Raw genomic sequence first — 14,302 nt, 5'->3', positions numbered from 1 at the left:
GGCTCTATTGTGAGGTCATGGCACCTTTAAGAGGTGGGATCTGGAGGGAGGTCTTCAGGTCACTAGCAGAGTGCCCTTGAAGGGGAGGGCCAGACTCCAAATTTTTCCCCCCACCTTTTTTTTTTTCCAAGCAATGAGATGAGTGGTCCATGCAATTCTGCCGTGATGGGCTGCCTTGCCACAGACCCAAAAGCAACAAAGTCAACGGATCATGGACTGAAATCTCCAAAACTGTGAGCCAAAATTAAACTTTTCCCTTTATAAGTTGATTATCTCAAGTGTGTGTTATAATAATGGAAAACTGACAAATACAAGTACCAAAAAAAAAAAAAAAATTAAAAAGAGGTTAGATAAACAGAAGGAGTCAAGTCTCTAAGACCTTGGACATCAATCACACTAGGGCATTTAGCAGGGAAGAGGAGGAAGTATCAGACATGCTGAACCCCTTTTGTAAAGTCACTCTGGCAAGAGTGGAGAAGAAATGAAAGCAGGGATTAGGACCAGAGACAGGAAAGCTCATGGAGAAAAAATTAGACAGTCAAGGAGGAATCAATCCTTCCTTCCATTCTACTGGATCTGCTTTCAGAAATTCCAAACCTTCTTTGTGCCATGAGCTCCATAGGCCATCTATGATGAGACCCTCAGGACCATTTCTCAGATCAACATTTTAAAATACAGAAAATAAAATACCCAGGATTACCAAGGAAACAATTTTAGTCATCCCTTGGTCAGGGGGTCAGTTCTAGCTCCCTACCCCCACATGCACATCTCCAGATGCTCAAGTCCCTTAGATAAAATGGTGTAGTATTTGCAAATAACCTATGCACATCCTCCCTTACACTTTAAATTATCTCTAGAATACTTATAACGCCTAGTACAATGTAAATGCTGTGTAAATAGTTGCATATTGTTTTATAGTTCAAGAAATAATAACAAGAAAAATACATATACCTGTTCAGTATAGAAGCAATACCATAGCCCTAACTATATCATCATACCAGCAACAATGTAACATTTTCCCAAATATTTTCAATGACAGTAACTATGCAGACAGACAGATGAATAAACTCAGAACCCAAAGATACAGAAGGCCTACTATTTCCTGAAATAGTTATCATTTAAAAAATCTGTTATTTAAGAAGCAATATGTATATGCCCCTTTATCAACACTGTAAGTAAGAAGTAGTAGCAGGTTGGATGATATCATAATTTTAAAGAATTTAAGAACATCAATAATATTTCAAACAGCTTCAGTGAGATACAATGTTTGTGCCTGCAGTAGTAGGGCCTCAGGGACTGCCAACACTACAGTGGTTTGTTGTACCCTTTTATACCTGAAAGAAGTGCTACATGGGACAAGCCAGAAGAGAATTGCCCATTAAAGTCACAGACCACCTCAAAATTTATCCAGAGACCCCTTAGGGATCCAGGAATCCCAGGTGTAGCATTTGCATATAACCTATGTAAGAACCCCTGAAAAAATGTTCCTGAGCTTTCCCCAAGAGTAATTAGTCAAGGTCCCTATTAAATGGGAACATGGAGGGATATGTTTACAGTTGAACAATGTTTTACTTCCAGGATTTATTCCTAAAACCACATCTAACAGAGGATACCTGTGCCCAGATACAACAACCACAACAACCAGGAGACATTTCAGCAGAATATTGAGTTTGCTTTCAGTTGATTAGAATCCATGTCTTCTTCCTCTTGGTGTTTTGTCTTGTTTTATTTTGTTTTCAATTTTGGAGATGAGGTCCGGGCTAGCCTCCAACTCCTGCACCAGGCAATCCTCTTGCCTCACCCTCTTGACTAGCTGGGAGGACAGGCTCATAACAGCACCCAGCTTACAGTCATGTCTTTTGTCTCAGGAATCAAGGATAATGACCACAGGAACAGGACAGGAGACCCAGAGGGGAAGTCATGTGTTGGGGTTCTTTTTTCAGTTTTCAGGGGAGGTTTGTTCCTGAGGAGGCAGTCTCCCCCCACCCTAAGGAATTTAGTTAAAACAACCACACTACCACCTCACAGCATACTTGGATCCTAATCCTTATATTCAGGTGTTGCCTGCAGGAGAGTCTCAGACAGAGAACTGCTCTACCACAGCACAGGGTTTCTTTAGTTGTTGTATTTTCTTTAGGCATAAAAGTGCTTTAAAAAATGAGGACCACACCAGGCACTGTAGCACACACCTGTAGTCCTGGCTATTTTGGAGGCTGAGGCAGGAGAATCACTTGAGCCCAGGAGTTTGAGGTCAGTCTGGGTAACAGAGTGAGACCTTGTCTCTCAATAAATAATAAAAATAAGGACCCAAGAGTTTTCTTAAAATTCCTTTATATAACAACTGGGTTCATCTTTTCCATTCTGGATGTTGAATTATGCAGACTAAATAAATTCATTAAGATTAATAATAATAGCAAACACTTGCTATCACTAACTGTGTGTTAAGCATTGGTTTGAGAATTTTATAAATACTGACTTACTGAATCATTTGCTCTTCAAATAATCCTACTTGGGGGTTTTATTTTTCTCCCTACTTTACAAATAAGGAAACTGAAACACAGTGAGTCTGTAAAGTGCGGAGGTGCATTAGAAACAGATCATCATCTGATACCAAAGGTAGAGTGTGATCACTGAAGGCAGGACCAGGGCTTTTATCTCTGGAAAATATTGATTCATTACAAATGAAGCAGTCATCCATCAAACACTGAGTGATCAATTATGACAGATTACAGGCATTTTGACCATTTAGCAGTCCTGAAAAAGGAAGAACTTACTCTCTGCTTCCTCTATCAATCTATGAATTTTTAACTTGGCAAGGAGAGACTTTACTGGAAAGATGACTACAGAGGGAAGAAGGAGCTACTGTAATAGGAGGAAGAGGGCGACTGCAACAGGGAAAAAGCTCTGATTATAAGATCCCCGAGCATCTTCCTCCGCTCATCTTTTTAAAAATAATTAAAGCAATTCTCCCATCTCGCCACTGTTTGGAACTGGTGGTTACTGCCAAAGACTCTAACCAACCCTGCCACTCGGTTATCTCTCATACCCAGGATGGGTTGGGGAAAGGGGTAGATAAGAAACAGAAAGGTACCTTAGACCAATGGTGAATTCTGGAAACTGATTTTAAAAGGTATGTGGGAAAGGAATATGGTGGGGAAGATCCTAAAACTCACTAAAAAGTACCAAGGGGTGACCTTAAAATGGTCAGAGGTAGCTTTTCATGGCAAACAAAGTGCACTAGGACTTGGGCAGTCCCCACAGTCATTTTCTGTTGAGGTACATGAATCAGCAGTGTTTCAGACAGAATGGAGCCAACACTTGTGCTCCCCATGTGGCTCATGGGGTAATTCTGGCAGAGGCAATGAGGACTAGGCACGATGAGGTGGTTCCATATTTCCAGCATGGCAAGTAGGCTGGTGGTCAGAACTTACCTGTAGGTATATGGCCCCACCTCTTCTAACCGAGGGGTCTCTCCTCTGAGGATCTCCTCTGGATTGGTGACATTGAAGAAATAGAACTGGGTATACACAGGCAGAGGGGGCTTCTCCCAGGAGTCAAAGATCTCAGTACCATTCCTTAACACCATATTCTAGGAAAGAAAACCAAAAGGAGATTTACAAAACTGTACGACCATTGGCTTTGAACATGAAGCAGGAAGTATATACCCTACTTTGATGTCCTAGATCAGTTATTTTAATTATTCACAGGCATTCAACTGCAGTCTCTTGAGAACAGTTCCATGCATTGCACCAAGAGGGCCCATATTCCCATTAAGCCATAGATCTTCAATAAATATTTGTTGTAAAGGGAGATTGCTAGAGACATAGCTCATGGGTGGGAACATGGCATTGCCAAAACCTAATGCCCCACTTGGCTTTGTTATTTTCAAAGATTTCACTGACAGTACAGCTGCTGAAGAATTTAGCCTCTTCTGAAAAGTACCATACACTTCCAGCTTGCCCAGGTGAGACAAGAACAAGTAGACAGGCCCACGACAAGTTTGGGTCTTTCAAGTTGATATGAAACCATACTCATCCTGACTCACTTCACCAGGGGGTTACATGCATTTTTGTATAAATTCCCAACAAATTCATAAAGTAGAAATGCCTATCCCTGTTTCAAAGACAAGGAAACCAAACCTCACTGAGGTTAAGAGACTATGGTAGACTGTTTTCTTTGTCCATAATCCTTGCTTTTCTTCCTACCCTTGCCAGGTATTTTGGGCTGAATTACATACCCCTATCACCCCCAAGTTCATATGCTGAAGTTCTAACTCCCAGTGACTTAAAATGTAACTATAAAGGATACTGAGTCTTTAGAGGGGTAACCAAAGTTACATAAGGTCATAAGGTTGGGCCATAATCCAATATGACTAATCCAAGAAGTTAGGAAATAGATAAATGCAGACAAAAGATTACCTGAAGACACAGGGAAAAGATGGCCATCTACAAGCCAAGGAGAGAGGTTTCAGAAGAAATGAATCCTGCTATCAAAGGACAAAAAAACAATAATTTAAAGATCTTACTTGACTTTCTTTGCTGTAAAACAGAATAAGAGTTCTGATGTGCTGAGCAGAGGAGATTGGTATTATACACAGAAAAGGACTGAAGGAAGCAGAAACAAAGAATAATAAAGTAGATTGGTCATTTTTGTTATTTTCCTTGTAAGCAGGAGCAGGGAGATCGACCAATAAAAGTTCACTTTTGACAACAATTTACTTCAGGTTCTAGGAAATTTGGTTCTCTCCCTCTCTTTTTATTTTGCAGAAGATTAGATAACTTAGTTTTGGTTGGTTAACTTTATTATGAATGGCTCCATTTTGATTTTTAGTTTGGTCTCTGGGGGCCTGGTGCAGGAGCTTAGTCCAAAACAATGGCCTCTTAGTTTCTGTTGTTCAAGCTACCCCGTCTGTGGTATTTATTATGGCAGCCTTAGCAAATGAATAGTCATGGTTCCCTCATGGCAAAAGTATTCTTCCCACCCCACTGATTTCAGGCCAGGCCAACTGACAAGATTTCACCAACTCAATGTGGGTGGGTGGTGGCAAAGCACCAATTTGAAGCTAAGGCCTTAAGATGCATGGCACCTCTCCATCAGATATCTTGGAGATGTCATCTCAGCCAAGAGAAGAGTATGGCACAGGCAGCTGTTGATCCTCAGCCTAGATCCTAAAATGGGAATGTGCAGACCAGACCTGAAGTTGACCAGAAGCCTAGAGGTCAGCCTAGCTGAGCTCAGCCAGTCAAGCTGGAACTGCAGGCAGCCTATGCTTACTGAGGTGAAACAGATGTTACTTACAAGACAATGATATTCAGGTGTTGTATGTTATTCACAATTGCCTGATAACATAAGCCTGATAAATACAGTGGCCAAAGCTAACATGCAGGCTCCTATTACCCAGTAGTGATAACAGTCTTCAATATGTTGAAAGAGAAAAACTGTAATTTAATAGGAAAAGTTATTGAAGAACACAAAGATAAAAGCGCAGGATAAGATAAATAAACCAAAAAGAACAGTAATTAACTTTAAAGGTTGGGAATTTGGATCACTGTTATTTTCTCCTTGATGAGATTTTGTATTTTCCAACTTTAAAAATAATGAGTAAGGAAATTAATATTGAGAAAATTTTAAAAAGAAAACTGAGAAAGAAAAATGGGGTCTACTGATACAATATCAATATTTTTACGCTAGTGAAAAAATAAGAATCAAATTGCAAGCAAAACAGCCCCTGATCTTCCTGTCACTCCCTCTGATGATGAAGCTCTGAGTGACAATAACTAGAGACAAGTTTCAGAACAGGTTAGAAAACCACTGGCTAAAAATGTACTGTAACAAGCATGTGACAGAATATCACGTTTGAGTAGCCCAGGGCTCCAAATTAAAAGAAGCAATGTTGTAAGCAAACTCAATGACACCGCTTTATTATTTAACTGAAAACATACCAAGAATCTCTGCTGAAGAAAAAAAGGTGACTGTGGAATAAACAAATGTAGAAAACTGGAAAGTCATAGCATGGCCAGTTGTCTGGCTGACTTGAGTAAATTCACACCCCCAACTTGACCATTTCATAGAGGGGATTACTCTTGGTTTGCATCAGTTTGGAATGTCCAACCTTTGGTTTTCTATCCAAACAAGTCGTTGTTGAAATATTCTTGGTCTTGCCGGGTGTGATGCTGTACACCTATAATCCCAGTGGTTGTGGAGACTGAGGCAGGAGGCTGGAGAGTTCAAAGCCAGCTTCAGCAAAAGCGGAGTGCTAAAGGTGCTATGTAACTCAGTGAGACCCTGTCTCGAAATAAAAAGCAAAATAGGGCTGCTGGGGATGTGGCTCAGTGGTCGAGAGCCCCTGAGTTCAATCCCAGTACCAAAAAAAAAAAAAAAAAAAAAAAAAAAACTCTTTGTCTTTATGAACTGATTTAACCCATTATGTCCCATTGTCCTATTTACAGAATTCCTATAAAACTTAAATTGGGCAATTTTATAAGTGTCCTAAAATTTTTATAGGTTTTTATAGGTATCTTATAGATAAAATGATGGGATGAGCTGAGATCAGGATGATGAGATGGAAAAAAGCAAACCATGAAATCTTTTGTGTTCTTCCAACTTCCAAGATCCCACTATTAACTCTTTGGCAAGTCTTTCTCATCTGCTCTGCCACACACTGATCAGTTCCTGTTCCAGGAGTGGAGATACTTCATCAACCATTTAAGGCAGTTAGGAGCTTTCTGACCTTTTATCTTACCTTCTAAACAGAAGTCTAATCTATGTGAGGAGGAGAGAGGAACAGCCAGTTCAAGCCCAGAGTGCAAGAAAACACCATAACTGCAAGGGTCCTCAGGGCTGATAAGAGGTACCCAGCCTTTATCTACTTATGTCAGATTTGGGTCTGGAACAAAGAGCAGCTTTTCCTCCACTCTCTCATTCCACCTTGCATACAACATTTTAATAAAATATTTATAATATACTACACATTCTAACTATACAGGTTATATGGTAGTCTCTCCATGATCAAGTGCACATACAGCACCTCAGAACAGCCCTGTCACATGATTAATATGTTACTTATAAGAAGGTCTCATGTGTAAATAGTATTACTTATCTTCTAAAGGATTTTGAAGACCCATGCATATTTAAAAAGTTGTTTGATTTCACTAAAACAAGGGTTTCTTCTTCTTTCCCATGAAGTTCCAGAAAAGGGCAAGACAATAATTTTTCCTCTTCCACAAAATGCTTGAGTGCCCCTCAACAGGACACATTCTCCCTTCCTTTGAACCTTCTGACATATTATACAGGAATCACTTAGAGGGAAATGGTTAGCACAGAAAACATTTAAAAATTGAAGTTTCTAGGAATCAACACAAAACATAAATTTAGCAACCTAAGATTGGAAGAAAAATGCAGCTATTTAGTATGTTAATGTATTAAGTTATCTGTTAGTGTCTCAAAACAAAAGGTGCTTATCTACAAAAAGAATAGGGCTTTTGTTTTATTTTTTTCTTTCTTTAATACTCCCTACAGCACCTAGGACAACCAGGACACCTAGGACAGTGTCCTTCCTGGAGAAATATTTGTTCAATCAACTAAATATAATCCTAGAAAACACAGACACTAGCTTCCATTGACTTTGCTTGTAATGTTGGAAGAGAAGACAGTCTTGATCAGATTCCTTCAGCCAGACAGAAAAAGCCAAGGGTGGAGGCAGAGTGGGGAGAACCCAGGTGTAGCAGAATCTGCCATAAGCCATGTCTCTAGCAAGCCAACAGGGGCTGTTTTTATTGTTATCACTCATGTTTTCATTTGCTTGTTTAGTTAGGGAGTCAAGTCTACTAAATGTTTATTTCTCTCCTGAAAACAGAGGAAAATGTTAAAGTCAAAGTAGGCAAGATAAACCAGAGAGCTAACCAGGCTGATTCACATTTGAGCATTCTCTTGGGGTGCATAATTCTCAGATGTTTTTCTTTTCTTTTTATTTTTTAAGTAGACGACAGAATTTATTAAGTTTCACCAGATTTTACACGCATCCATGTGTGTATAGGTCTATATAATTTTAGCATAGTTATAGATTTATATACTCAATACCACAATCAAGATACAAAACAGGAACTCCTTGTGCCATCCATGTATAGTCCCACATATGCCATACCCCATCTAGTCCCTGGCAACCATTAATCTGTTCATTCTATAATTTTGTAATTTCAATAATGTTATATGAATACTATTGTACAGTATGTGAACTTTTGAGATTCTTTTTTTGTCATTCACCACACACAATACCCCATTTAAGTTATTGTTCATTTAAGGTCCATTTAAGTTATTGTTCATTTCATTACAGAGTAGTAGTCCACAATATGGATAATCTGTTTAACCATTTACCCATTGCAGGACATCTGAGTTGTTTCCAGTTTGGGGCTATTATTAATACAGTTGGTATGAAAATTGTTGTATGAGTTTTTGTGCCAACATAGGTTTTCATTTCTCTGGGATAAATGTCCAGGAAGGCAACTGCTGGATTGTATGGTTAAGTATGTTTAACTTCATAAGAAATTTCCAAACTCTTTTCCAGAGTGGCTGTACCATTTCACATTCCTATCATGAATATATGAGGACAGTTTGAATCCTCAACACAATTTTTCTCCTTAACCATTATAAAAAGTGTGTACATCATACATCATCGTGGTTTTAATTTGCATTCACTGAAGACTCATGAAGTTTAACATCTTTTTACATGATTACTTGCCATCCATATATCCTCTTCAATGACGTGTTAATTCATATCTTTTGCTCATTTTCTAATTGGACTGTTTTTTACTCTTGAGTTTTGAGCACAGAAGTCCATATTGATTAGATACTATATGGTTTACAAATAATTTCTCTCAATTGATAGCTTGTATTTTATTATTCTTAAAAAATTTCTTACAGAATCAAACTTTTTACTTTTCATGAGGCTTAATATATCAACTTTTTTCTCTTATGGATTGTGCTTTTGAAGTGAAGTTCAAGAACTTGTCTCCTGAAGATTTTTCTCCTATGATTTTTTTCTACAAGTTTTGTAGCTTTACATCTTATATTTAAATTCATGATACTTTTTTTTTTTTGCGGTGCTGGGGATTGAACCCAGGGCCTTGTGCTTACAACCATGATACATTTTGAGATAACTTTTATAGAAACTTTTAGTGAGGTTTAGGTTGAGGCTCTTTTTTAAAAAATGTGTATTCAGTTGCTTCAGCTTGATTTCTTCATTGAATTGTCTTTATTAGTTTGTCAAATTAGTTTGGCATATTTATGTGGGCCTATTTCTGGGTTCTCTTCTGTTCCACTATTCTATGTGTCTATCCCTCTACCAATACTTTAACATCTTGATTACGGTAGCTTTATAGTAAGTCAAAGTCAGGTCACGTGAGTCCTCCAACTTTTTCTTCATCAAAATTGATTTATCTTAATTAATTTTACAGTGGATATTTTCATCTGTTCCCATTTTGTCTCCTGCTTTATTCTAGGGAATAAAGTTCTTGCATAAGTTCTTCTTTTTCTTGTTGTAACTCCTGCAAATGCTGTTGGTTTTGCTCCAATCTGTCCTCCAACCACTGTAGGAGAGGCCCACTGACTGCTGACATCTGACTGCACAGATTCTTGGTAAACACTGAACCATTATGGATCTTGGTTACTGAGTCCAGATGTGAAAGGCTGTGAATCCTCCTATATGCATCCTGTTCGTCCTGGCATAGGGTCTTGGGCAGCTTCGCTGCTGATTCAAGGCATACTTTCCCAATGGTGACATGAAGTACAATATGGATTGGAATTTCAATTCTCTCATACTTTGAGCTCTTTGGGGCCTGTATGGATTGGAAGCAAGTGTAGAGTACCCGACCAGTCTTTGTGTTTTTATCCTCTATGAAACAGGAAAAAATAAGTCCTACAAAATGTTGATCCATCATCTGGTACATGGCTTGTGTGCAAACATCAACATGTGAAGGCCAAACAGTTATATGAGGATGGGAATGATACCAGCCCACAACTCTCATGGGGTGACCTGTTAATTTAGCCAACCTCTCCACCTCTGTTGAGGCTGCCGACGGCTGCTCTGGAGAAATTTCTGCGTGGTCCTTCCTCTTATCAGAACGTCACAAGATGATGACAGAATGAATGTGAACAATTCTGACGGTGTCCACCTTTTCAGCAATTGTGCGCATTTCAGTTCCAGTATATGCAGATTTGGATTACTCCTTGTGTCATCATTCAACTCCCCTACGCACAGCCCCATCACCACCTCCTTTTCTGTGCTCAAAGCGTGGTTGAGACAAACTAGGAAAGCGTCAGACTCGAGATGAATCACTTGCACCGCCTGTACCACCTGCACCGCCATCTTGATCCAACCCTGTTCAGGTTCGCCTCGGGCCCACTTCGACCTGACCAACCGGTTGGGCGCTCCAGCAACAGCTTCTCCGGCACCCAGCACCTCAGGAGATTTTCTTAAACAAGATTCTGCATACACTGTGATAAGTGTCCAGAAGAATCAGCAAGGAACACAGAATGCTAAATCAACCACCCTGACAGTAATAGGAAAAGAAATGGTGAAGTGCAGCGGTGGGTGGCTGCTCCTGGGGCCTCTGGAGAGCCGAGCACAGGAGCATTAGGCTCACCTTGTTTTCTAAAGACAAAGGAAAGACTAGAATGAATCAATTCTCTGTTTCCATTCCTTCTCTTCCTTTAGTGTTTATCAGTAACATTTTATAAATCTGATTTTCACTTAAATAAAAAAAGATAAGGCACAATTATTTTTAGGGTAACTAAAACTTTAAAATCTTTAAATTATCTTTATTTCCCCATCTTAATGTTTTCACTTTATCTTGTCCCCATATAGGCATGCTTTACATCTGCTTTTTACTTTTAACACAGATCATTAAGTATGTTGCTTATTTCTATGAGGTCTTTTTAATTTTAATGCTTGCTTTTTGCTCTAACCTATGAACTCTAAATTTTCTTAGTCATTCTTTCCTATTCCACCTTCTGATTATGGGGGGGAGATCCCCCCACCACACACACACAGAGAGCAGGGCCAAGCGTGCTAGACAAAAGCTTTACCACTGAGCTGCACTCCAGCCCCTATTTCTAATCTCATGTTAATACTTTGTTGTTTCAACCTAAACTGGGCTGGAAGAGAGGACCATGATTAATGATTCCTGCCCCTCTCTTTTACGGTTTCACATTTGCTGAATTGCCTATATTTCAGCAGACTCACATGATTAGCTTTTGTTTATTTTCTTCTTCTTCAGACCATGCCCTGAAATCCTCTCAACCCCAACCTGAAGGTGGTAACAACCAAGACCACAATCATTTACTAAGAACTGCAATTACGTCCAGAGATACACACACAGCTCATCTCAGTTAATCCTTATGCTCCTAGTCCACCCCTCCTCCCATTTATACTGGTCTAATCTTCTACAACTCCTTCCTGTGTCATCTCAACATAGGCAGGTGGCACATGGTCAGGAGTGTCAAATGAAAACCAAATCTGACTTCGAGAAGAGACTACTTGAAAGCATTATTGCAAAGGGAAATGGAACGATTCGTAGTTGGGAGACAGTTCTGACAATGATATCTCCAGGAATCTCAAGGTTAGGCAAGAGTTTGTCTGTTTACAGGAAGAAGTTAACAGGGCCAGAAGAACAGGGTGTGAGGAAAATTAGGGTGGACGCTGCTGCAAGTGGTGGAATCAGACAGTGATCAGCGGGGTTCACAGCGCATGAGGAATTAATTTTACAGGGAGACAGGACTTTAGATCTCCTTTCTTTGTTAAGGATAACCAACTCAGAATTATGACTTCAGGAGAACCAGCAAGTGTGAGTGAACTGCTCAGGTTTATCTTTTGGTTTTCATACAGCTCCTAGGCAACCAAAAGTCCAAAGAAAAACATTGGGAAGTTTCCAGAAGGAAGGGAGGAAAGAAGGTAAAACCATTTCCAGAGAAGGGGGTACGCTATGCCGTTCAGGCATCTATAAACAGTCTGGCTTGAACTCTTCCCTCCAACTTTTAGGATAGAAATAAACATTTGGTAGACTCGACTCCTTAACCAAACAAGTCAGATTAAAACACTATTCACAATAAGAAAACAGTCCTTGACGGCGGGTCAGAGTCACAGCCGGCTGCAGATTCTGTTCCGGTGGCTCTCCCCGGCCGGCCGCCTCTCGTGGTAGTTCTCTGCCCTGGGAGCTTCCTGCGTGAGTCGGCGGCATCCAACGAACTCTCCAACCTCCTTTTATTCCATTCCAATCTCCCCCTCAACAGTGGTGATTCTTCTGCACTTATGTCTCTTTTCCTCCACCTCGCGGCTGGATGGTCGTCGCGGAACCTTCTCTAAACCCGGGGTAGACCCAGGGCTCCGGGTTTGGGAGCTGGTGCGCGCACTGCGCACGCGCGCATCCCCCCTCCGCCCTTCCCCCCCAAGTACGCCGGGAGAGGGGAATGAGAGCAGGGAGGGAAGTTGTAAATACAGCTGCCAGCGTTTCTAAAACAGTTGCATCTTTATTTTTATCTTCTCCTGACTTTAGGCTCAGAATAGTCACCATCAGTACCACTTGCCAGTTGCTAGAGTTAGGGGTTGTCCTAGGGGCTTTATGTACATTATCTATGAGCTTTAATTCGGGTCCCGCAAAATAAGAATTCCTATTTTTTTCGATTTGTATAATTCTGTATACTTTTCCTTTGCCGTGACAACTCAGAGTCACAGGAAAAAGAAGAAAAATATTTCCCCTGTGGTTCATGCTATCACTATAAACATGTAGGTTTATTTTTCTCTGGCCTTTTATAAATAAATCTTGTATATATAAATAAAGAAATTATATATTTTATATATAAATAAATATGTATAAATATATATTATACATATTTTATATATAAATGAATATTTTATATATAAATTAAGTCAAATTTGATAAAGTCCAGGTGTGCAGTGTTGCAAAGCCTGTGCTTGGCCACCCAGCAGCATCCCTGTTGAGCGTCATCAGATTTAGCAAATAAAAAGATTGTCCAGTTTAAATTGAATTTCATGTAAACAACAAATAATTGTTTAGAATAAGTATATCCCAAATACTACATAGGTTATGTAAAAAAATGCTTTAATCCCTCCAAGATGCATACTAAAGGATTTAGGGGCAGAGTGTTACGATGCCTGTATCTTATATTTAAAAACTTCCCAAAAAAAGTGCATATGAGACAAAATAAATATGGCAGGATATTAACAACTTATAACTCAAAGTGAACAGAAATAATGCAGGAGGCATACTCTCACTAAAACATTTGTTATTAATGGGAATTCAAATTTAACTGTGTGTCTTGAAGTTTATCTGGCAACCCTATCCCGGAGGGACCACAAAACTACAGGAAAACCATAAGTTGATCTCCTACTTCCTGGAGAGTCACCCTGATGTTTCAAAGAAAGGAAACGAGGGCAGCTGTGTGAGGCTGTGGGCAGTTCCCCACCCATGAAGAACTAAGAAAGTGTGAACTGAATCCCAGAACTTCCTGGTGGCTGCTCAGTCCCCTCTTAAGCTATGTATTCAAAGAAAACCTACCTCATGCCACAAGTAAAAGTCCAGAAGAGTGCCCTGTTTTGATTTAAACTTTCAGTCTCTGGCCCAGATACTCAACATGCACTCCTGGAGTTTGCTCTGCAAAGGAAGGACTGGGACACTAACAAATAATAACCTTAAGCTTAGGCCTGGAGAATGTCTGGCACAGGAAGCCATTCATTCTGTCAGATACAAGGAGCCAGTATCCCCAGTCATAGCCCCGTGCCAGCCTAAACTTAACACCATGGCTTGGGAACAACTGATCCCCTTTCTCTACGGATTCTGCTGCAGTGACAGCCACGGGACGAACCTTGTAATCAGCTGAGTTTTCTTCATTACACCAATTTTAAAAATTAGCATAAGATTTTAAATCAATTTTACCATGTGACTTTGGATGGCACTAATTGTAATCAAGCAAAACATGGTGAATTTTTCCAAGCACAATACTGTGACTACCAATAAAAGCAATATTAGCATGATTACCAATTCATGTGATGAATTTGCAGTGTCAATAGCCAAACTTATAATCTGTTCTGAAAATTTACTTTTCTGTTAATCAGTCAGTATGTATATAGTGAGGGTTTTCTATGTCTGACAGGCATAAACCTGTTTAGGTAAAGACACAAAAGTCCCACTGACTTATAAGCAAGAAAATATTGTATTTTCATCAGATAAAAATACCTAGGTACCATGATAAATTATCAATCAATGGGAGTTTGTATACTCATATTATA

At 39.6% G+C, this 14,302-nt stretch overlaps 1 protein-coding gene and 1 pseudogene across 2 annotated transcripts in view; both read right to left on the bottom strand.

The window, feature by feature from the left end:
* SCARB2 (scavenger receptor class B member 2) overlaps positions 1 to 14,302 on the bottom strand; it is a 59,473-nt gene that overhangs the window by 33,479 nt on the left and 11,692 nt on the right. The window contains exon 2 of the mRNA XM_079152738.1: positions 3,432 to 3,589. Coding sequence (XP_079008864.1) covers positions 3,432 to 3,589 — 158 coding nt within the window. The remainder of the gene's footprint in view (positions 1 to 3,431; positions 3,590 to 14,302) is intronic.
* LOC306669008 (lys-63-specific deubiquitinase BRCC36-like) lies at positions 3,616 to 12,828 on the bottom strand (annotated as a pseudogene). Its single transcript has one exon. The product of its transcript is annotated as a lys-63-specific deubiquitinase BRCC36-like (transcript).

This window comes from Sciurus vulgaris, assembly GCF_902686455.1.
Source record: "Sciurus vulgaris genome assembly, chromosome: 9".
Taxonomy (NCBI): Eukaryota; Metazoa; Chordata; class Mammalia; order Rodentia; family Sciuridae; genus Sciurus; species Sciurus vulgaris.
The sequence above is the reverse complement of the archived record's forward strand: the minus strand, read 5'-3'. Positions and strand labels throughout refer to the sequence as shown.